This window comes from Bombina bombina, chromosome 2 (assembly GCF_027579735.1).
Source record: "Bombina bombina isolate aBomBom1 chromosome 2, aBomBom1.pri, whole genome shotgun sequence".
NCBI classification, from domain to species: Eukaryota; Metazoa; Chordata; class Amphibia; order Anura; family Bombinatoridae; genus Bombina; species Bombina bombina.
Window position 1 is genome coordinate 176,673,738 of NC_069500.1, and position 21,736 is coordinate 176,695,473.

Here is a 21,736-nt window from a genome sequence, read left to right on the forward strand (position 1 = left end):
AACTATAGAATAAGACAGCTATAAATTTTAGAATAATAGCAAGTATTGATAAGGATTCAACATCACATGGCAATTAACAAAACATTAGAAGTAAGACATTAGATAACAGTACAACAAATGTAGGACTAAATTAACAACCTAAAATCATTTGCTCTATAAAAATATACACCTACCAAAAGAGAGTTACAGGAGAGGAAATAACACCAGAGTAACATTACCTAAGATATGCAACTCAATTTCTCTTTTGCTCTATTGGCAAAAGTTTAACAAATGATTCCAGTATGTGAGTAGGAGGACTCTGCACAGAAAATGCCATTAATAAGAGACCCTATTCTTTGCTGCTGTTAAAAATATGGTGGGAATACATATGTATAACATAGAAGTCATGGTGCAGAGTTTAAGACCACTAGCACAGTACACCCCTTTCCCCCACAACCACTTGTGCAGAGGGTCTGACCATAGTACAAATAATTATATAGACCTGTATAAAGGGTCAGACAATACTCCCAGCTACCTTCCCCAGTTATAGGAGATACACAGCATGGAGGAGGGGACGTCACCTCATGCAAAACGTTCTGCCTTCTAGGAAGCTCACTGCCCACCACTGTACAATGTATGATGGAAATTACAGTCCAGCATTACAGAGTCACAATACTGAGAGTGAATGACAAATTCCAGAATGCTCTGTAACTCCCAAAATAATGTGTTCTTCCTCTGAAACGGAGCTACATTCAGGGGGATTAAAAGAAAAAAACATATTCGATTGTGTTTTTTTGTTGTTGTTTCCCCTGAAGTTTGTACTCACGTTGCCCCCCTTGTGGACACCCATATTGGCACATAATTTTTTCCCCTATAATTTATATTACTTTGTATATCAGTAATTGCTATGCTCAGTGGATAAAGAAAATTACAAACAATTTTTGTATATGCGTGTTTGTTAACCTGCCTCTTCAGTTTATTGAACAATAATATTAACTTGCAGTGCTCTTTAAAGAGACAGTAAACGACAGTAAGCGCTGTGGAATCTGTTGGCGCTCTACAAATACCTGATAATAATAATAATAATAAAGTATACATGAAAGTTAAAACTGAACTTTCGTGATTCAGCTAGAACATGCAGTTTTAAGAGACTTTTTTTAATTTACTTGTGTTATCAAATTTATTGCATTCTCTTGGTATTGTTTATTGAAAAACATACCTAGGTATGCTCATGAGCATCATTGTTCTACTTTGTGCTAATTGTTGAATGGTGGCTACACACACATGCTTTTGCATTTTAACTTAGTGGCTTAACAGTAATAAAGTATGAATGTATCTTTATATAGACCTAGCTTTTTGTAACATATATTTCTCTATATTGCAGATTAAGCTGGGTCATAGATCAAAAGCAAATAAGGGTAAGGCCTCATTGATGTTAAGAATAAATTATTTATATATACAAATACATACCACTGTTTTGACTTTGCTGTATAATTTACAAAGACATGACTGTTCTGATTGGATTATTGCTTGTGTCACTTTCCATAACTGAGTTTGAAAATAAAAGGAATATTAATTTGTGAACAGACGGTCACGGTGCATTTATATAACAAAATAATTAACAAAACTCAAATGCCCACAAAACAACAATCTAAAATAAAGAGAAAACAGAACAGAACCTAATATGGTACTATCTTAGATATCTGTCCACACAGCACGTATAGAATGACATATAAATTAGCATTCAGACACTATCCATGGAGCACCGATTTCTATAAACTAACGGTTTCCATAGGGATAACAGACGTCAAGTCACACAGAAGGGCGCTCCTTGATTGGCTCCGGTGGAAGTCGCTCTGAAGGACTGGCAGATACTGTCCGTGTGTGCTCAATACGTCACTTTTAGCGCCCCTGTCGCGCCAGAATTACAGTCAGTGGGCGTGTTTTAATGTTAAATGCCTGCTTTGGAAGGACCCCCCGGATAACATGGAAGCTAGAGCTCCTGAGATAGTAGAAGTGCGGTCCAGGTCAAAACAGTATGAGAAGCTAGATTTCCTGGGAGAGGGACAGGTGAGAGCCGGGTCTAGGGCTGTATTGTGTGACTGACTTTTAATCACATGGGCACCAGCAGAGGGGTAGAGATGCGTGTGATAAAGGATACCTGAGATACATTACTGATAATTATCACTTAGTGTCAAATAACGCAATGTACTTTAGTAATTACATTATTCTTGGGGTAAATTAAGTAAACTTCAGACAGCGCTGTATGTAAGCCAATATGTCGTCTGGTTTAGTTTTTCTGGTGTTAGACGCTGAGACTTTAAATCATAGTAAGGTGTTGTGCAGGTATCCACTGTTTATGTGGTCCCCAGTTCCACAATTTGTTCCAGCACTACGCACCTTCCTGTTTATGTGCATTGTAATATTGTGTGATGGTATAGTGCAGCAATCAGTGTGTAGCCTTTATTTGCAACACAGTGTAAATTACTGGTAAGCTCAATAAGTTTTTTTTTTTGTTTGTTTTTTTTCTGGCTTGATATGCAGACACAAGAGTACATGATAGAACTGCTGTTTCTTTGTATTAACATGTAGTTAATAGGTACAGGTGGGCATCTGACCAGGGCCCCTCACTGTTTGAGTGATGGTATGAAAAACTGCTATGTATGTCCTGTATGTAGTTTAGGAAGAAATGTTTATGGTATCACAAAAAAAATAAAAAATAAATATATATTAAAAAAAAAATAAAAAAAAATATATATATATATACTTTAAATAGGTAACACTGAATGTTGGGACAGCATGGGCCATACACTTACAGTAAGGCTTATAGGGGGAGGGTAATAAGTGAGCTGGGGTTGAGGGGCTCCACAAATTAGTTTTGCCCAGTAAATTCTATGGGGGGGGGGGCCTGACTGGAATGTCATCAGTGAGGATTGATATGAGCAATGTTTGAAGCTGGACATGGCTAATTATGTTTTTGAAAAAAAAAATTGACTGATGTGTTCTGCTTTTCTAGTTTGCCACAGTTTACAAAGCCAGAGACAAGAACACAGACAAAATTGTTGCCATTAAAAAGGTTTGTATACTTGTCAATATTGGGGACTGGGTGATATATATCAGGTTTGCAGAAAAAAGGAATTGTACCCAGACCAAATTTATTATTGGCAAAAGTTTAACAAATGATTTCAGTATGTAAGTAGGAGAACTCGACACAGAAAGTTCCATTAATGAGAGACCCTATTCTTTGCTGCTGTTAAAAATATGGTGGGAATACATATGTATACCATAGAAGTCATGGTGCAGAGTTTAAGACCACTAGCACAGTACACCCCTTTCCCCCACAACCACTTGTGCAGAGGGTCTGACCATACAAATAATTATATAGACCTGTATAAAGGGTCAGACAATACCCCCAGCTACCTTCCCCAGTGATAGGAGATACACAGCATGGAGGAGGGGGCGTGACCTCATGCAAAACGTTCTGCCTTCTAGGAAGCTCACTGCCCACCACTGTACAATGTATGATGGAAATTACAGTCCAGCATTACAGAGTTCACAATACTGAGAGTGAAATAGTGAATTACAAATTCCAGAATTCTCTGTAACTCCCAGAATACTGTGTTCCTTCCTCTAAAACGGAGCTAAATTCAGGGGGATTAAAAGAAAAAACATATTCGATTGTGTTTTTTGTTTTTGTTATTTCCCCTGAAGTTTGTACTCAAAGTGCCCCCCTTGTGGACACCCATATTGGCACATAATTTTTTCCCCTATAATTTATATTACATTATAATTCAGTAATTGCTATGCTCAGTAGATAAAGAAAATTACAAACAAGTTTTGTATATGCGTTTTTGTTAACTTGCCTCTTCAGTTTATTGAACAATAATGTTAAAGGGACCCTGAACCCACATTTTTTCTTTTGTGATTTAGATAGAGCATGCAATTTTAAGCAACTTTCTAATTTACTCCTATTATCAAGAATGTAAGTTTAGATGCCGGCCCATTTTTAGTGAACAACCTGGGTTGTTCTTGCTGATTGGTGGATTAATTTAACCGACCAATAAAAAGGTGCTGTCCAAGGTTCTGATAAAAAAAAAATAGCTTAGATGCCTTCTTTTTCAAATAAAGATAGCAAGAGAAAGAAGAAAAATTGATAATAGGAGTAAATTATAAAGTTGCTTAAAATTACATGCTCTATCTGAATCACGAAAGAAAGTTCAGTGTCCCTTTAACTTACAGTGCTCTTTAAAGGGACAGTAAACGTATACATGAAAGTTAAAACAGAACTTTCGTGATTCAGCTAGAACATGCAGTTTTAAGAGACTTTTTTTTTTTTTTTTTTTTTTTTTTTTTTAAATTTACTTGTGTTATCAAATTTATTGCATTCTCTTGGTATTGTTTGTTGAAAAAACATACCTAGGTATGCTCATGAGCAGCAGTGTTCTACTTTGAGCTAATTGTTGAATGGTGGCTACACACAAATGCTTTTGCATTTTAACTTAGTGGCTTAACAGTAATAAAATATGAATGTATCTTTATATAGACCTAGCTTTTTGTAACATATATTTCTCTATATTGCAGATTAAGCTGGGTCATAGATCAGAAGCAAATGATGGTAAGTCCTCATGGATGTTAAGAATAATTTATTTATATATACAAATACATACCACTGTTTTGACTTTGCTGTATAATTTATAAAGACATGACTGTTCTGATTGGATTATTGCTTGTGTCACTTTCCATAACTGAGTTTGAAAATAAAAGGAATATTAATTGTGAACAGTCACAGTGCATTTATATAACAAAATAATTAACAAAACTTAAATGCACAAAAACAGTCTAAAATAAAAAAAGAGAAAATATAACAGAACCTAATATGGTACTAGCTTAGATATCTGTCCCAAGGGAGCTTGGCAAGACAAGATTGTCACTTATGTTCTTGTCCACAGCCGCCCATGTAGAATGACAAAATTTATTTTGCTGAATTCACCATTAAATTTTTTTTCCCCTGAGGTCAGGTTTCTGACTAGACCCTTCGTGGAGAGGACAAGGAAGACAGCCACTCATTTTATTTAATTGACACAAAATAGTCACTATTTACTGCTTTCAGGACAACCAGGTTTCTAAGGTAACAATTGGTATTTCATTTATATGCAAACTGCTCTCCTGTAGTTTGGTTACCAAGACAACATATTGGCTGTAAGCACTTGTGTAGCTTCATAACCTTAAAATCATGCATGCCAAGGTCCCTTGGTAGAGCATGGGAACAACTGTATTATTGCCACTGACCTCCACCTTTAGTGTGAGGAACAGAAGTAAATTATGAATAAGTCATGAAACAAAATAGTTTTTCAAGAACCTGTAGAGAGACATGTATTTGTTATTTTTCTTGCAGCAAATGCAAATTACTTTATCTCAGCAGTTTCCAACCGGTTTTATTTTGGGCACCCCCATTTTAATACCTGACATCCCAGTGATGCCATAATTGTAAGCAACTTAAAATATTAATAACAATAAATGCATATTGGCAACATTGTAGAATGTGTCATTAACTTATTATTATTATTATTATTATTATTATTATTATTATTATTATTATTATTATTATTAAAAAAATATCAGTTATTTGTAGAGTGCCAACACATTCCACAACGCTATAAACATAGGAATGATATGCAAGGTAACATTTATAGGGAATAACTGGGTAGAGGGTTCTGCCAAGGGTTGCACTGTTGTAAGTCGGCTCTCATGAAGATGACAAAGGAGGAGAGGAATTTAGGTTAGCATATATTGTATATGTCCTTGAAAGTAGAGTCTTTTAAAGAGCACTTGAAATTTTCAAAGCTAGGGGAGAGTCTTGTGATGCAAGGTAGAGAGTTCCGCAAAATAGGGGCCAGTCTGGAGAAGTCCTGTAGACAGGAATGCAAGGATGAACAAGAGAGGTGAAGGTCATGTGTAGATTGAAGGGGACAGAAGGGAGGGTATCTGGAGACAAGGTCTGAGATATAGGAGGAAGCACTTCTACTGAGGGCCTTGAATATCAGAGTCAGAATTTTGTGCTTAAAGGGACACAAAAGCCAAAAAAAAATAATTTCATGATTCAGATAGATTCATTCAATTTTAAGCAACTTTCTAATTTACTTAGTAGCCGGTCCATTTTTGGCTCAGCACCTGGGTAGAGCTTGCTGGCTGGTGGCTATATCTGAGTCTGAGTCAAGTGCAGGGATTGGGTAATGTTACATTTTATAGAAAGATGGGGGGGGTCGAGATTTTTGAAGAAGGGAGGAAAATAAGTAGCTCAGTATTGGCGAGATTTAGGTTAAAGGAACACTGAACCCAAATGTTTTTCTTTCGTGATTCAGATAGAGCATGCAATTTCTTTCATGTAATTAACAAGAGTCCATGAGCTAGTGACGTATGGGATATACATTCCTACCAGGAGGGGCAAAGTTTCCCAAACCTTAAAATGCCTATAAATACACCCCTCACCACACCCACAAATCAGTTTTACAAACTTTGCCTCCAAGGGAGGTGGTGAAGTAAGTTTGTGCTAGATTCTACGTTGATATGCGCTCCGCAGCAAGTTGGAGCCCGGTTTTCCTCTCAGCGTGCAGTGAATGTCAGAGGGATGTGAGGAGAGTATTGCCTATTGAATGCAGTGATCTCCTTCTACGGGGTCTATTTCATAAGGTTCTCTGTTATCGGTCGTAGAGATTCATCTCTTACCTCCCTTTTCAGATCGACGATATACTCTTATATTTACCATTTCCTCTACTGATTCTCGTTTCAGTACTGGTTTGGCTTTCTACAAACATGTAGATGAGTGTCCTGGGGTAAGTAAGTCTTATTTTCTGTGACACTCTAAGCTATGGTTGGGCACTTTATTTATAAAGTTCTAAATATATGTATTCAAACATTTATTTGCCTTGACTCAGAATGTTCAACTTTCCTTATTTCCAGACAGTCAGTTTCATATTTGGGATTATGCTTTAAATTATCAATTTGACTTTTTTCCCTGTGGGCTGTTAGGCTCGCGGGGGCTGAAAATGCTTCATTTTATTGCGTCATTCTTGGCGCGGACTTTTTTGGCGCAAAAATTCTTTTCCGTTTCCGGCGTCATACGTGTCGCCGGAAGTTGCGTCATTTTTGACGTTATTTTGCGCCAAAAATGTCGGCGTTCCGGATGTGGCGTCATTTTTGGCGCCAAAAGCATTTAGGCGCCAAATAATGTGGGCGTCTTATTTGGCGCCAAAAAATATGGGCGTCGCTTTTGTCTCCACATTATTTCAGTCTCATTTTTCATTTGCTTCTGGTTGCTAGAAGCTTGATGTTTGGCATTTTTTCCCATTCCTGAAACTGTCTTATAAGGAATTTGATCTATTTTGCTTTATATGTTGTTTTTTCTCTTACATATTGCAAGATGTCTCACGTTGCATCTGAGCCAGAAGATACTACAGGAAAACCACTGCCTGCTGGATCTACCAAAGCTAAGTGTATCTGCTGTAAACTTTTGGTAGCTATTCCTCCAGCTGTTGTTTGTAATAATTGTCATGACAAACTTGTTAAAGCAGATATTTCCTTTAGTGATGTACCATTGCCTGTTGCAGTTCCCTCAACATCTAAGGTGCAGAATGTTCCTGATAACATAAGAGATTTTGTTTCTGAATCCATAAAGAAGGCTTTGTCTGTTATTTCTCCTTCTAGTAAACGTAAAAAGTCTTTTAAATCTTCTCTCTCTACAGATGAATTTTTAAATGAACGCCATCATTCTGATTCTTTGGACTCTTCTGGTTCAGAAGATTCTGTCTCAGAGATTGATAATGATAAATCTTCATATTTATTTAAGATGGAATTTATTCGCTCTTTACTTAAAGAAGTACTAATTGCTTTAGAAATAGAGGATTCTAGTCCTCTTGATACTAATTCTATACGTTTGGATAAGGTTTTTAAAGCTCCTGCGGTTATTCCAGAAGTCTTTCCTGTTCCTAATGCTATTTCTGCAGTAATTGCTAAGGAATGGGATAAATTGGGTAATTCATTTACTCCTTCTAAACGTTTTAAGCAATTATATCCTGTTCCGCCTGACAGGTTAGAATTTTGGGACAAAATCCCTAAAGTTGATGGGGCTATTTCTACCCTTGCTAAACGTACTACCATTCCTACGTCAGATGGTACCTCGTTTAAGGATCCTTTAGATAGAAAAATTGAATCTTTTCTAAGAAAAGCTTATCTATGTTCAGGTAATCTTCTTAGACCTGCTATATCATTGGCTGATGTTGCTGCAGCTTCAACTTTTTGGTTGGAAACTCTAGCACAACAAGTAACAAATCGTGATTCTCATGATATTATTATTCTTCTCCAGCATGCTAATAATTTCATCTGTGATGCCATTTTTGATATTATTAGAGTTGATGTTAGATTTATGTCTCTGGCTATCTTAGCCAGAAGAGCTTTATGGCTTAAGACTTGGAATGCTGATATGGCTTCTAAATCAACTCTACTTTCCATTTCTTTCCAGGGAAACAAATTATTTGGTTCTCAGTTGGATTCTATTATTTCAACTGTTACTGGTGGGAAAGGAACTTTTTTACCACAGGATAAAAAGTCTAAAGGTAAAAACAGGGCTAACAATCGTTTTCGTTCCTTTCGTTTCAACAAAGAACAAAAGCCTGATCCTTCGTCCTCAGGAGCAGTTTCAGTTTGGAAACCATCTCCAGTCTGGAATAAATCCAAGCCTGCTAGAAAGGCAAAGCCTGCTTCTAAGTTCACATGAAGGTACGGCCCTCATTCCAGTTCAGCTGGTAGGGGGCAGGTTACGTTTTTTCAAAGAAATTTGGATCAATTCTGTTCACAATCTTTGGATTCAGAACATTGTTTCAGAAGGGTACAGAATTGGTTTCAAGATGAGACCTCCTGCAAAGAGATTTTTTCTTTCCCATGTCCCAGTAAATCCAGTGAAAGCTCAAGCATTTCTGAATTGTGTTTCAGATCTAGAGTTGGCTGGAGTAATTATGCCAGTTCCAGTTCCGGAACAGGGGATGGGGTTTTATTCAAATCTCTTCATTGTACCAAAGAAGGAGAATTCCTTCAGACCAGTTCTGGATCTAAAATTATTGAATCGTTATGTAAGGATACCAACGTTCAAGATGGTAACTGTAAGGACTATATTGCCTTTTGTTCAGCAAGGGAATTATATGTCCACAATAGATTTACAGGATGCATATCTGCATATTCCGATTCATCCAGATCATTATCAGTTCCTGAGATTCTCTTTTCTAGACAAGCATTACCAATTTGTGGCTCTACCGTTTGGCCTTGCTACAGCTCCAAGAATTTTCACAAAGATTCTCGGTGCCCTTCTGTCTGTAATCAGAGAACAGGGTATTGTGGTATTTCCTTATTTGGACGATATCTTGGTACTTGCTCCGTCTTTACATTTAGCAGAGTCTCATACGAATCGACTTGTGTTGTTTCTTCAAGATCATGGTTGGAGGATCAATTTACCAAAAAGTTCTTTGATTCCTCAAACAAGGGTAACCTTTCTGGGTTTCCAGATAGATTCAGTGTCCATGACTTTGTCTTTAACAGACAAGAGACGTCTAAAATTGATTACAGCCTGTCGAAACCTTCAGTCTCAATCATTCCCTTCGGTAGCCTTATGCATGGAAATTCTAGGTCTTATGACTGCTGCATCGGACGCGATCCCCTTTGCTCGTTTTCACATGCGACCTCTTCAGCTCTGTATGCTGAACCAATGGTGCAGGGATTACACGAAGATATATCAATTAATATCTTTAAAACCGATTGTTCGGCACTCTCTAACGTGGTGGACAGATCACCATTGTTTAATTCAGGGGGCTTCTTTTGTTCTTCCGACCTGGACTGTAATTTCAACAGATGCAAGTCTCACAGGTTGGGGAGCTGTGTGGGGATCTCTGACGGCACAAGGAGTTTGGGAATCTCAGGAGGTGAGATTACCGATCAATATCTTAGAACTCCGTGCAGTTTTCAGAGCTCTTCAGTTTTGGCCTCTTCTGAAGAGAGAATCGTTCATTTGTTTTCAGACAGACAATGTCACAACTGTGGCATACATCAATCATCAAGGAGGGACTCACAGTCCTCTGGCTATGAAAGAAGTATCTCGAATTTTGGTTTGGGCGGAATCCAGCTCCTGTCTAATCTCTGCGGTTCATATCCCAGGTGTAGACAATTGGGAAGCGGATTATCTCAGTCGCCAAACGTTGCATCCGGGCGAATGGTCTCTTCACCCAGAGGTATTTCTTCAGATTGTTCAATTGTGGGGGCTCCCAGAGATAGATCTGATGGCCTCTCATCTAAACAAGAAACTTCCCAGGTATCTGTCCAGATCCCGGGATCCTCAGGCGGAGGCAGTGGATGCATTATCACTTCCTTGGAAGTATCATCCTGCCTATATCTTTCCGCCTCTAGTTCTTCTTCCAAGAGTAATCTCCAAGATTCTGAGGGAATGCTCGTTTGTTCTGCTAATAGCTCCGGCATGGCCTCACAGGTTTTGGTATGCGGATCTTGTCCGGATGGCATCTTGCCAGCCATGGACTCTTCCGTTAAGACCAGACCTTCTGTCACAAGGTCCTTTTTTCCATCCGGATCTGAAATCCTTAAATTTAAAGGTATGGAGATTGAACGCTTGATTCTTGGTCATAGAGGTTTCTCTGACTCCGTGATTAATACTATGTTACAGGCTCGTAAATCTGTATCTCGAGAGATATATTATAGAGTCTGGAAGACTTATATTTCTTGGTGTCTTTCTCATCATTTTTCTTGGCATTCTTTTAGAATACCGAGAATTTTACAGTTTCTTCAGGATGGTTTAGATAAGGGTTTGTCCGCAAGTTCTTTGAAAGGACAAATCTCCGCTCTTTCTGTTCTTTTTCACAGAAAGATTGCTATTCTTCCTGATATTCATTGTTTTGTACAAGCTTTGGTTCGTATAAAACCTGTCATTAAGTCAATTTCTCCTCCTTGGAGTTTGAATTTGGTTCTGGGAGCTCTTCAAGCTCCTCCGTTTGAACCTATGCATTCATTGGACATTAAATTACTTTCTTGGAAAGTTTTGTTCCTTTTGGCCATCTCTTCTGCTAGAAGAGTTTCTGAATTATCTGCTCTTTCGTGTGAGTCTCCTTTTCTGATTTTTCATCAGGATAAGGCGGTGTTGCGAACTTCTTTTGAATTTTTACCTAAAGTTGTGAATTCCAACAACATTAGTAGAGAAATTGTGGTTCCTTCATTATGTCCTAATCCTAAGAATTCTAAGGAGAAATCATTGCATTCTTTGGATGTTGTTAGAGCTTTGAAATATTATGTTGAAGCTACGAAATCTTTCCGTAAGACTTCTAGTCTATTTGTTATCTTTTCCGGTTCTAGGAAAGGCCAGAAAGCTTCTGCCATTTCTTTGGCATCTTGGTTGAAATCTTTAATTCATCTTGCCTATGTTGAGTCGGGTAAAATTCCGCCTCAAAGAATTACAGCTCATTCTACTAGGTCAGTATCTACTTCCTGGGCGTTTAGGAATGAAGCTTCGGTTGACCAGATCTGCAAAGCAGCAACTTGGTCCTCTTTGCATACTTTTACTAAATTCTACCATTTTGATGTATTTTCTTCTTCTGAAGCAGTTTTTGGTAGAAAAGTTCTTCAGGCAGCGGTTTCAGTTTGAATCTTCTGCTTATGTTTTTTGTTAAACTTTATTTTGGGTGTGGATTATTTTCAGCAGGAATTGGCTGTCTTTATTTTATCCCTCCCTCTCTAGTGACTCTTGTGTGGAAAGATCCACATCTTGGGTAGTCATTATCCCATACGTCACTAGCTCATGGACTCTTGTTAATTACATGAAAGAAAACATAATTTATGTAAGAACTTACCTGATAAATTCATTTCTTTCATATTAACAAGAGTCCATGAGGCCCACCCTTTTTTGTGGTGGTTATGATTTTTTTGTATAAAGCACAATTATTCCAATTCCTTATTTTATATGCTTCGCACTTTTTTTCTTATCACCCCACTTCTTGGCTATTCGTTAAACTGATTTGTGGGTGTGGTGAGGGGTGTATTTATAGGCATTTTAAGGTTTGGGAAACTTTGCCCCTCCTGGTAGGAATGTATATCCCATACGTCACTAGCTCATGGACTCTTGTTAATATGAAAGAAATGAATTTATCAGGTAAGTTCTTACATAAATTATGTTTTTAAGCAACTTTCTAATTTACTCCTATTAAATTTTCTTCATTCTCTTGGTATCTTTTTTTTTTTGAAAAGCAAGAATGTAAGTTTAGATGCCGGACCATTTTTGGTGAACAACCTGGGTTGTTCTTGCTGATTGGTGGATAGATTCACCCACCAATAAACAAATGCTATCCATGGTGCTGAACCAAAAATTGTCTGGGTCCTTAGCTTAGATGTCTTTTTCAAATAAAGATGGCAAGAGAACAAAGAAAATTTGATAATAGGAGTAAATTAGGAAGTTGCTTAAAATTGCACTTTCTATCTGAATCACAAAATAAAAAATTTGGGTTCAGTGTCCCTTTAAGGTAGTGGGATGACAAATTGCTGCACCAAGCCGGATTTCCCGCAGTGCTATTGGCTAAGAGGTGGAAACGTCACCTCTCTGCCAGAAAGTGAAAATAGCGTTCTGCCGGTGGGCTGCCTTAGCAGCACAGTGAAGGCGATCGCTTGGAAGAAATAAAGTATTTTATACTTCATGAATAAGTCCCCTTTATTTGTTCCAATGGTAAATTCTAGCGTTTCTGAAACGCTGGGATTTACTATTACTTTAAGTGGGGCACAATTGTATTTGGGGATATATTATTTTAGGATATAATTCAAAACGTCTTATTTCTGGATTGTTTTCTGACTATTTAAAGTGTAACCAGATTGCTGTATGTATATATATTTTTAGAGTTTCTATTTTCCTTGTTCTATGCATTTGTCAATTATGTGATATTTGTGATTGCTTTGCTATTTATTTTGTTTTCTATTCTTTGCGTATATTGAAATATTTAATAAAAAAACTTTCAACATAAAGAGAGAGGTTTGTATTTTTTCCTGACACATTTATCTCTTGGTTGTGACAGTGTGTTTCTTAAATGTTTAAGTAACTCATGTGAATGGCTTATAGTTTGACACATGTTACAGTAATGATAGATAAACCATGACACACTGATCATTGTAAGTAAAGATTTTTTTTTCTTCCCTGTGCCCACCTCTCATTCCTCAGTTTTACTGCATCACATTGTGTTTGCTCGGTTGTGTACATACACGGCCAATTGCATCACTGCCTGAAGCACTGTAAATTTGAATATTAAAATAATTAAAGGGACAGTCGAGTCAAAATTAAACTCATGATTTAGATAGAAACACAATTTTTTTTTTTTTTTTTTTTATTTATTTATAACCAACATTTGGTGAGAAGACACTGTACATATGGTTATGCCACGCAGGGCAAAAAGAAAAAAACAAAAACAGTCAAAGAGAAAAAGAAAAAGAGATTCTGTTTCTACACAGCATTACCTTATATTTTAAGTATACGACTTTTAAATGCAAAACCTGCATTAGTGCCAAGGTTTACTATACTGCAAGCATGTGGAATGTGTCTTGAATAGAGTATATTCATATTTGTTTCATTCCAGACATACTTGGGTCCACATTTTATGGAGATAATACTTGTTATATACAGTTTATATAACCACAACGTTGGATTTTTATATTTATAGCGACTAAATCAAAACATTTATCAGGCCAATTAAAAAAAAAAAGATAATAAATAAGAAACAAAAACAAAAAAACACCTCAAAACAAAACATAACTGTGGGGGGGGGGGAAGGGAGGAAAAAAAAAAAGTAGAGGAGGGGGGGGGGAGATTCTCTACGACTCTCCTCCTCCTCCTCCTCCTCCTCTCCGTGGGTTACCAAATATTTAGCTGTATTAGCTCTGAGTTTCTAAATGGGAAGATCAAATGCTCTACTTCATTTTCTGGAAAGCTTTTAATAAAAACAGACCATTTCTTAAAGAATACCTTTATCTCTTCTTCATTATTTAAATTAGTGTCTCTCTGTTCCAACATGCATTGTTTTTTGAGATAATTTTTAACTTCTAATATTGTAGGGGCCCTATGCATCTTCCAGTACTTGGTGATTAGATACCTGGAAGCTAATATTGAGAGAATTACTAGCTTCTCCTGGGGGTGTTGCCCTTCATGCTTCTTTATACAAAAAACCACCTGCGTAAGTGTAAAACCCAGAGGGGAGATCCCCAGCGTGTTGTTGAGCCAATATTCTAATTTATGCCAGAATTGCCTAATTTTTGGGCAACTCCATATCATATGTATTAAGTCTGCTGCGAAGAAGGAGCATTTTGGACATGTGTTAAAGTTTACATTGTGCAATTTATGGCCCTTCTCTGGCGTAAAATATGCTTGATGCAAAAGTTTGACATGTGCCTCTCTCCAGTTCGCAGAGAGCGTGGTCTGGGATACTTTTCTGATAGATCTTTGGGTAAATTTTTGTTCAATGTCATTAGGGACAATAAACCTGTTCCAATTCAACGTTATCTTTTCCAGTACCGATAAGCCCTTAACATTACATAAAGATCTATAGCAATATGTAATTGCTGTATATCCGCTCTTTGTTAGTACTAACCAATTTTCCAAGTTTCCCAAGGCCCAGTTCCAGCCTGTATTTGTGACCAATTCTGAGATATAGTGCCTTAGTTGAAGGTATGCAAAGAATTCCTTGTTTGCTAAGTTGAATTCTCTTTTTAGGTCCTCAAATGTTCTCATACAATTTGTGTTTGACCTGACCAGTTGATAGACTTTCACCAGGCCCCTAGAGGCCCATTTACTAAAAATTGCTGAGTTCAGGCCAGGGCAAAAATTGGGATTACCCTGTATGGGTAGATACTGCGAAGCGCTACATTTAGTTTTTAAAAGACTCCCTATTTTCCACCATGCTTTAATGGGATTTAGTATGGTTTTAAGTTTCTTAATTTCAGGTGGGAGTGCTTTGGGCTCGCAGTGAGCCAGCCCCATAGGGAGGAAAGGGTAGCAAATGTTTTCATCTAGCAAATTATTGGTCACATAATTTTTGGAGAGAAACCAATCTGTCACCGTGCGAGCGAGAAAGGCAAGGTTATAATTTCTTATGTCTGGCAAAGACAATCCTCCGTATTCTTTACCTGTTGACAATTTAGATATTGAGATCTTAGATCTCCTCCCTTGCCAAATAAAGTTTCTAATTGCCGAATTAAGAGACTGAATGTCTTTTACAGCCATCAATATTGGTGTGTTCTGTAATATATATAAAAGTTTGGGCAGGAGGGCCATTTTGAATAGCGCAATTCTCCCTGAGAGTGAAATTGGTAAATTTAACCAAGTTTTCAGTTTTTCTCGGATCAGTGAAAGAGTTGGTATTATATTGAGTTTATATAGATCTGAGGGATTAACTGGAATAAAAATTCCCAGGTATTTAAATGATTCCCTCACCTCTTTGAATGGGCACTCGCTTAATGAATCCTTTTTTTTTTTTCTAAGCCACATAATCTCTGACTTGGCTGCATTTATTTTGTATCCAGAGAAGGACCCAAACCTATCTATTATGTGCATCAACTTGGGTATATTCTTCTTTGTATTCGAGAGATAAAGAAGTATATCATCCGCATAAAGCGCGATTTTTAATTCATGTTTAGAGATTGTGACCCCTTGGAGAGACTGTCTGATCTTTATTGCCAGAGACTCAATGGCTATATCAAAGATGAGAGGAGATAGGGGGCAACCCTGCCGCGTGCCCCTTTGAATTGCAATATCTGATGATAGAAAATTGTTAGTTAATTTTGTATGTGGATTTTTGTATAGATTTTCTATAAAGATAGGGAATTTGCCTGAAATTCTGAATTTTTCCAGAGATGGGAATATATGGCTAAAATAGACCGAGTCGAAAGCTTTCTCAGCATCGATTGCAACTATTGCAAGATCTGGATCCCCCATCTCCTCCCCGACAGCTGTCTTCCGAGAGAAGTATTCTGTTATTGCTAGAACTTCTCTGATGTTGGAGGCCGAGTTACGATGTTTAAGAAAGCCTGCTTGATCATTATGTATAATATGAGTGAGACCGTTTTGAAGTCTGCTTGCTAAAATTGAAGCTAATATTTTATATTCAGAATTCAGAAGAGCAAGTGTAAAACCCAGAGGGGAGATCCTCAGCGTGTTGTTGAGCCAATATTCTAATTTATGCCAGAATTGCCTAATTTTTGGGCAACTCCATATCATATGTATTAAGTCTGCTGCGAAGAAGGAGCATTTTGGACATGTGTTAAAGTTTACATTGTGCAATTTATGGCCCTTCTCTGGCGTAAAATATGCTTGATGCAAAAGTTTGACATGTGCCTCTCTCCAGTTCGCAGAGAGCGTGGTCTGGGATACTTTTCTGATAGATCTTTGGGTAAATTTTTGTTCAATGTCATTAGGGACAATAAACCTGTTCCAATTCAACGTTATCTTTTCCAGTACCGATAAGCCCTTAACATTACATAAAGATCTATAGCAATATGTAATTGCTGTATATCCGCTCTTTGTTAGTACTAACCAATTTTCCAAGTTGTAAGAATAATCTCTTTTTGTTGTATTCTATCGATAAATGAAGGTTTTTTTTTCTCCCTTAACTAGCCTAGCCAGAAGTTTGCCGGATTTATTACCGAATCGGTACATTTTCGCCTGATATCTAAGATCTTTTTGAGTTTCTATGAGCAATGTTAAGGCGTCTCTTTCTTTTTTGGCTCTAATATATTTGGCCCAATTAAAGGCTGACTTGTATAGAAGAAAATGATTATAAGAATTTACAACAAAATTAAGAGCTTCTTTTTCTCTATTTTTCATTATCTTGGTAAGTTTGGCCGCGTAGGCGGTTATTTCACCTCTAATAACTGCTTTTGCAGCGCCCCAGAAGATCTCCGGTCTATCAATATATTCGATATTAAATTGAATATATTCTTTAAATTTATCATTTAGGTGTTTTTTAAATTTCGCGTCATTTGTCAAGTGGTAAGGAAACCTAAATCTTAGAGGTGTTTTTATCGCAGTGTTTAAATGTATCTCAAGGAAAATGGGGGAATGGGCTGAGATAATTATAGGTGTGATTCCTGCTTTCATATTCTTTGAGCAGAGTCTCTCGTCAGTTAATAATAGATCTATTCTTGATAAGGTTTTATGTACCCTGGATAGGCAAGTATAGTCTCGGACATCAGGGTTTTGTGTCCGCCAGATGTCTTTGACCGATAAATTCTGAAAGAGACTCTTAAAATTTTTTGTTTCTAACTTATCCTTTTTAAACTTTAATTGTCTGCTATTATATCTCAGTCTATCTAAGGGGGATTGTGGGGCCATATTAAAATCTCCTCCCATTATTAGAAACCCTTCTGTGAAGGACAAGATGGTGGATTGCATTAAGTTCCAAAACTCATAATCCAATTCGTTAGGTGCATATAGATTGCACAATGTATATACTTGTTTGGCTATTCGGGCTTTAATCAATACGAATCTCCCCTCTGGGTCACTCCTTGTCTGTAGTATATCATACTCTAGTCTTTTACCTAGCAGTATTGCCACCCCTCTCTTCCTTCTGACACTAGGTGAGGCAATTACCTCCTTTATCCAAGAGCCTTTCAATTTCATTACTTCTAAGCTTAGATGTGTTTCTTGGAGAAAAGTGATGTCTGCCTGTAATTTTCGCATGTGTGAGATTATAGCTTTTCTTTTTATAGGAGTTGTAATTCCACCCACATTCCATGAAATTAATCTAAACCTATCTGGCGGCTTCATCAAATTAACTTATCCGTTCAGATAATATATAGTAAAAAAAAAGCACAAGAAGCACCTGGGAGGGAAGAACGAGGGAGGAGGGGGAGAGAGAGAGAGGGAGAGAGACGAGAGAGGGAGAAAAGAAAAAAAGAAAAGAAAAAAGAAAAAAAATAATAGGGGAGAGGGGGGGGGATTGATACTCTATTATATGAAAGAAGAGGAGAACTAACTCCTCCTTTTTCCCTCTGTCCCAAAAGGGATCTCTTTCCGAGGGAAGTAATTTTGATAGAACACACCATATTGTATTTAAATAACAGGAAAAGGAAAAAAAAACAATGAAACAAAGAACAAAATTATTTCTATACTCTTAATTTTGAGCTGTGAGCCCCTACTTAGCAAGCGCTTAGCCTGCTGACTCTACTTCAATAAAGAACCTTTCTGCTTCTTTAGCATTTTCAAAATGTATGTCATCGCCAGTAACTACTTTGAGTTTAGATGGATATATTAAAGTTGCCCTGTAACCTTTTTGAATAAATTTTGTACATACAGGTGCTAGATCTCTCCTTTTTATGGAGGTTTCTACTGAGTAGTCCTGGAACAATAAAACTTTTGCACTATCTATATTAATAGGTTGCTTTTTTCTGTATTGTTGTAGAATATAAACTTTATCTAAGTAGTTCAGGAATCGTGCAATGACTACCCTAGGTCTCCTGCTTGTTTTGTTATCATCTGGGGGAGGGCCAATTCTATGAGCCCTTTCAATTATTATCTGGGTGTTTGATATTTCCAATAGTTGAGCTAACGTTTCTGTTATAAATAGCGTTAAATTTTCGTATTTTTTTTCCTCAGGTATGCCAATTATCCTTATTATTTCTTCGCGATCGATTTTCTAAGTCTTCTAATCTCAACTGCATTTTTTGTAACTTAGTTTCTGTGTCTGCTAATTTAGAGCCTTGTACCACTGAAAGATCTTCTAAATCGGATACCCTTTGTTCTGCCTCTTGCAGTCTACTTGAAAATTGCCTGACTTCCTGTGATAACCGATCTATATCTTGTTTTATTTCATTTCTTAGGGTGTCAAATTTAGGGGTCAAGGCTTCTGAGATATTGGTAACCAGATTTTGTAAATTCAATACCTCGCTTATGGGGCTTGGATTAGTTGCAGAGTGAGCTTCAACTAAAGGCTCGGTGATTCCTTTAGATTTCTTATCTCTATGTCTGCCTGCCATGCTTGGGGATGTGGTTTTAGAAGAAGTGTTAAGAAATTTGTCCATGTGCGAATTGTGCGTGTGGAAAAAATGCTGATTAAAGGGAGTGCCCCTGAGTAGTGTGTGATAGTGTTAAAATAGGAGAGTAAATAACTCTTGTGAAAGAAAAATAAAGGAAGGTATGTGTAGGTTATGAGTGAGAGAATAGTTTGGGGATCAGGGAGAAAAGAAAAAAGTGATCCCATTTATGTGACTATTTGTGTGAAGCGTGACGGTGTGAAAAAGCTATGAGTGAGAAAAGGAAAAGAAATAAAAAAGTGTAGGTGACTTCAGAGTGTTCGAATCAAGCTTTGGCAGTCAGCCATAGAATCACATGCCAGTTTAAAATGGGTAGAGCAAAGCAGATAATGTGTGACCTCTGCCTCCAATATCAATTTTGAATTTAAATTTAGCTGAAGTATAGAGTCAAAGCCTTGAGTCTCTTAATAAGGGGCCAACTGAGAGAAGACACGAATCTCAAGATAGTGCGAGATTCTGCTTATTTTTATCCAACAATTAAGTATCAGTTGTTAAAACTAAGAACTTGCTCCGGGGAACCCACAAGAGGAATTCCCTTGGGCAGATACCCCGACCCAACACAAATAAGACTGTGACTGTCCCACAGTGCACTTATGGCTGTGGAGTATGGTACCTGCAATTAATACAAGCTGTTTAAATTAATAATTTTGTCCTACTAGTCAAGAGCCTATACGTAAACCTGAGGGCTTAATTGCAAAAACCAGAGAAAAAATGCTCTTATGGGCACCTTAACTGGTGTGGCAGAGGTTAGTACACAGCAATTTAATCCTAGATAATAAATTGGCGATGTTAGTAAAATAGACGTAACTATTGTACTTTCAACAATTTAACAGATTACAGACAATTGCAGATAATGTGTAGCCTCTGTTTCCAGAGTCAGTTTCCTTGCTAATTTTAATCTAAATTAGCTGATATATTAAATCAGAACTTTGAATCGTTTGAATCCAACAGTAAAATAGCTATAAATAAGGCTAGGAGTCTATTCCAATAAGCCCATATGAGGGACCTCTGCAAGCAAATACCCTGACTTATCCAAAAATAGACATATAGCTAGCCCATAGTATGGTTATAACAATGATATATAATGCCTGAAATTGTCCGAATCTTCTAACATTAGTAATTAAGCCCCTTATGGTTTAAAAATACTTAACATAAACCTGCTAGCTTAGCTTGTAGAGACCAAACAAATACTCTGTTGTGGACAGGTTAGTAGGGATAACATGCGTTAAATACATAGCATTGTTTTAAACACAGATAATGAATTAACAATATTGGCAGAAAAAAAAGAAAGAAGAAGAAAAAAATCAATAGTCAACAGAAGAGAAACACAATGGCTGTATATTCAACAATTTTGCAGGTCAAGGGTAGATATTGTATAAGAATTTAAGGAGTCAGTCCTTTTTGAGTTGTTAAGATAGGAGTCTTAACATGCTGAGGTTAGTTCAGAAACTTTTAATGTTACTGTTTCTCCCTTTGTATCTTACGCTATTTGAGGAAGGGGAAAATGTAACTTTTTGCTGTGACTGTATCTTCTAGTAGCGTTATACTATATTCTGTTTTCCCTTTTCTTTATCCTTCTCCCTTTCCTTCCACTTTCTTCCCTTCTTCTCCTTCCCCTTTAGTGTAAGTCCTTAATTTGCCCCTGCTCCCATTTCTTTGGGCTTTTTGGTAAAGAAAAAGATCCCACAAACTTTGCCTTGTTTGTTTACTAGGGGTTTATCCCAAAATCTTGAGTTTAGCGAAAAATAGTTTTCTCATGTAAAGGGATGGTTTTTTTTTAATTTTGTATATGTTTCTGTCCAGCGTGTATAGTTACAGTGAGTCTGTTCCCCCTTCTTACTAACGCCCGCTATCTTTTTTAAAAGTTTTAAAGAAAAAAGTCCCAAAGTTTCCAAGCAAACAGTGTTTGCCTCTGCTTGTTGCACTCACCCTCCGGTGTTTTCTTTTTTTTTGGGGGACTACCGTCCAGGAAGTAACCTCTAGGCTTGAAACCCTTCCGTTGACTGCCAAAGATTTGGGAATGCTTCTAGGCTGTGCTCCGTGTTGTCGCGGAAGGTGTCCACTCTTGCCTTGTCTGACCCGCCTCCTCCCATGCAGCACCGGTGGGGGGGAGGGGGTCCGGTGACAGCCTCTAGGTCGGGTCCGAGAGCGGCACCACCAGTACAGGTGCTTAGACAAACCGACCCCACACGAGGACTCCAGGTGGAGTCTCCACGCTCAGGGTCTCTCTGAGACGCCGATACAACTGGCTCCCGCCAACGCCTCCTCCCACGCAGCACCGGTGGGGGAGGAGGGGCAGGTCCCGAGCCCTCGCGAAACTCCCAAGCTCTCCTGGAAACCACTCGACACTCCTCCGCAGCTAGAGGCAGTAAGTATACAGACTTCACACCGGGAGGGGAAAGGTGCAAGCAGGCAGGATTTAACAGGGGGCAAGAATATGAGGCAGAAAGTTAGAAGCCTTGTCAGGCGAACAGACTTGTGTTCTTTTCTCCGTCAATTACACCTTTGATTCCTCCTCATTTACAATGTAGTGTATTGGAATTACGTTCCCCTTCAGAACAGGGGGTCTCTCTGCAGTGGGTTGGAATTTCCACTGTTCGTTCCGGTAGCGTGTGATTCTTGCCGTCCAGGTAATGGAAATAGTGGCAAC

At 37.8% G+C, this 21,736-nt stretch overlaps 1 protein-coding gene across 1 annotated transcript in view; it reads left to right on the top strand.

The window, feature by feature from the left end:
- Positions 1 to 1,903: 1,903 nt before the first annotated feature.
- Positions 1,904 to 21,736, top strand: part of CDK7 (cyclin dependent kinase 7) — a 77,311-nt gene continuing 57,478 nt past the window's right edge. Inside the window, exons 1-3 of the mRNA XM_053701355.1 lie at positions 1,904 to 2,049; positions 2,996 to 3,055; positions 4,561 to 4,594. Coding sequence (XP_053557330.1) covers positions 1,966 to 2,049; positions 2,996 to 3,055; positions 4,561 to 4,594 — 178 coding nt within the window. The 5' untranslated portion in view covers positions 1,904 to 1,965. The remainder of the gene's footprint in view (positions 2,050 to 2,995; positions 3,056 to 4,560; positions 4,595 to 21,736) is intronic.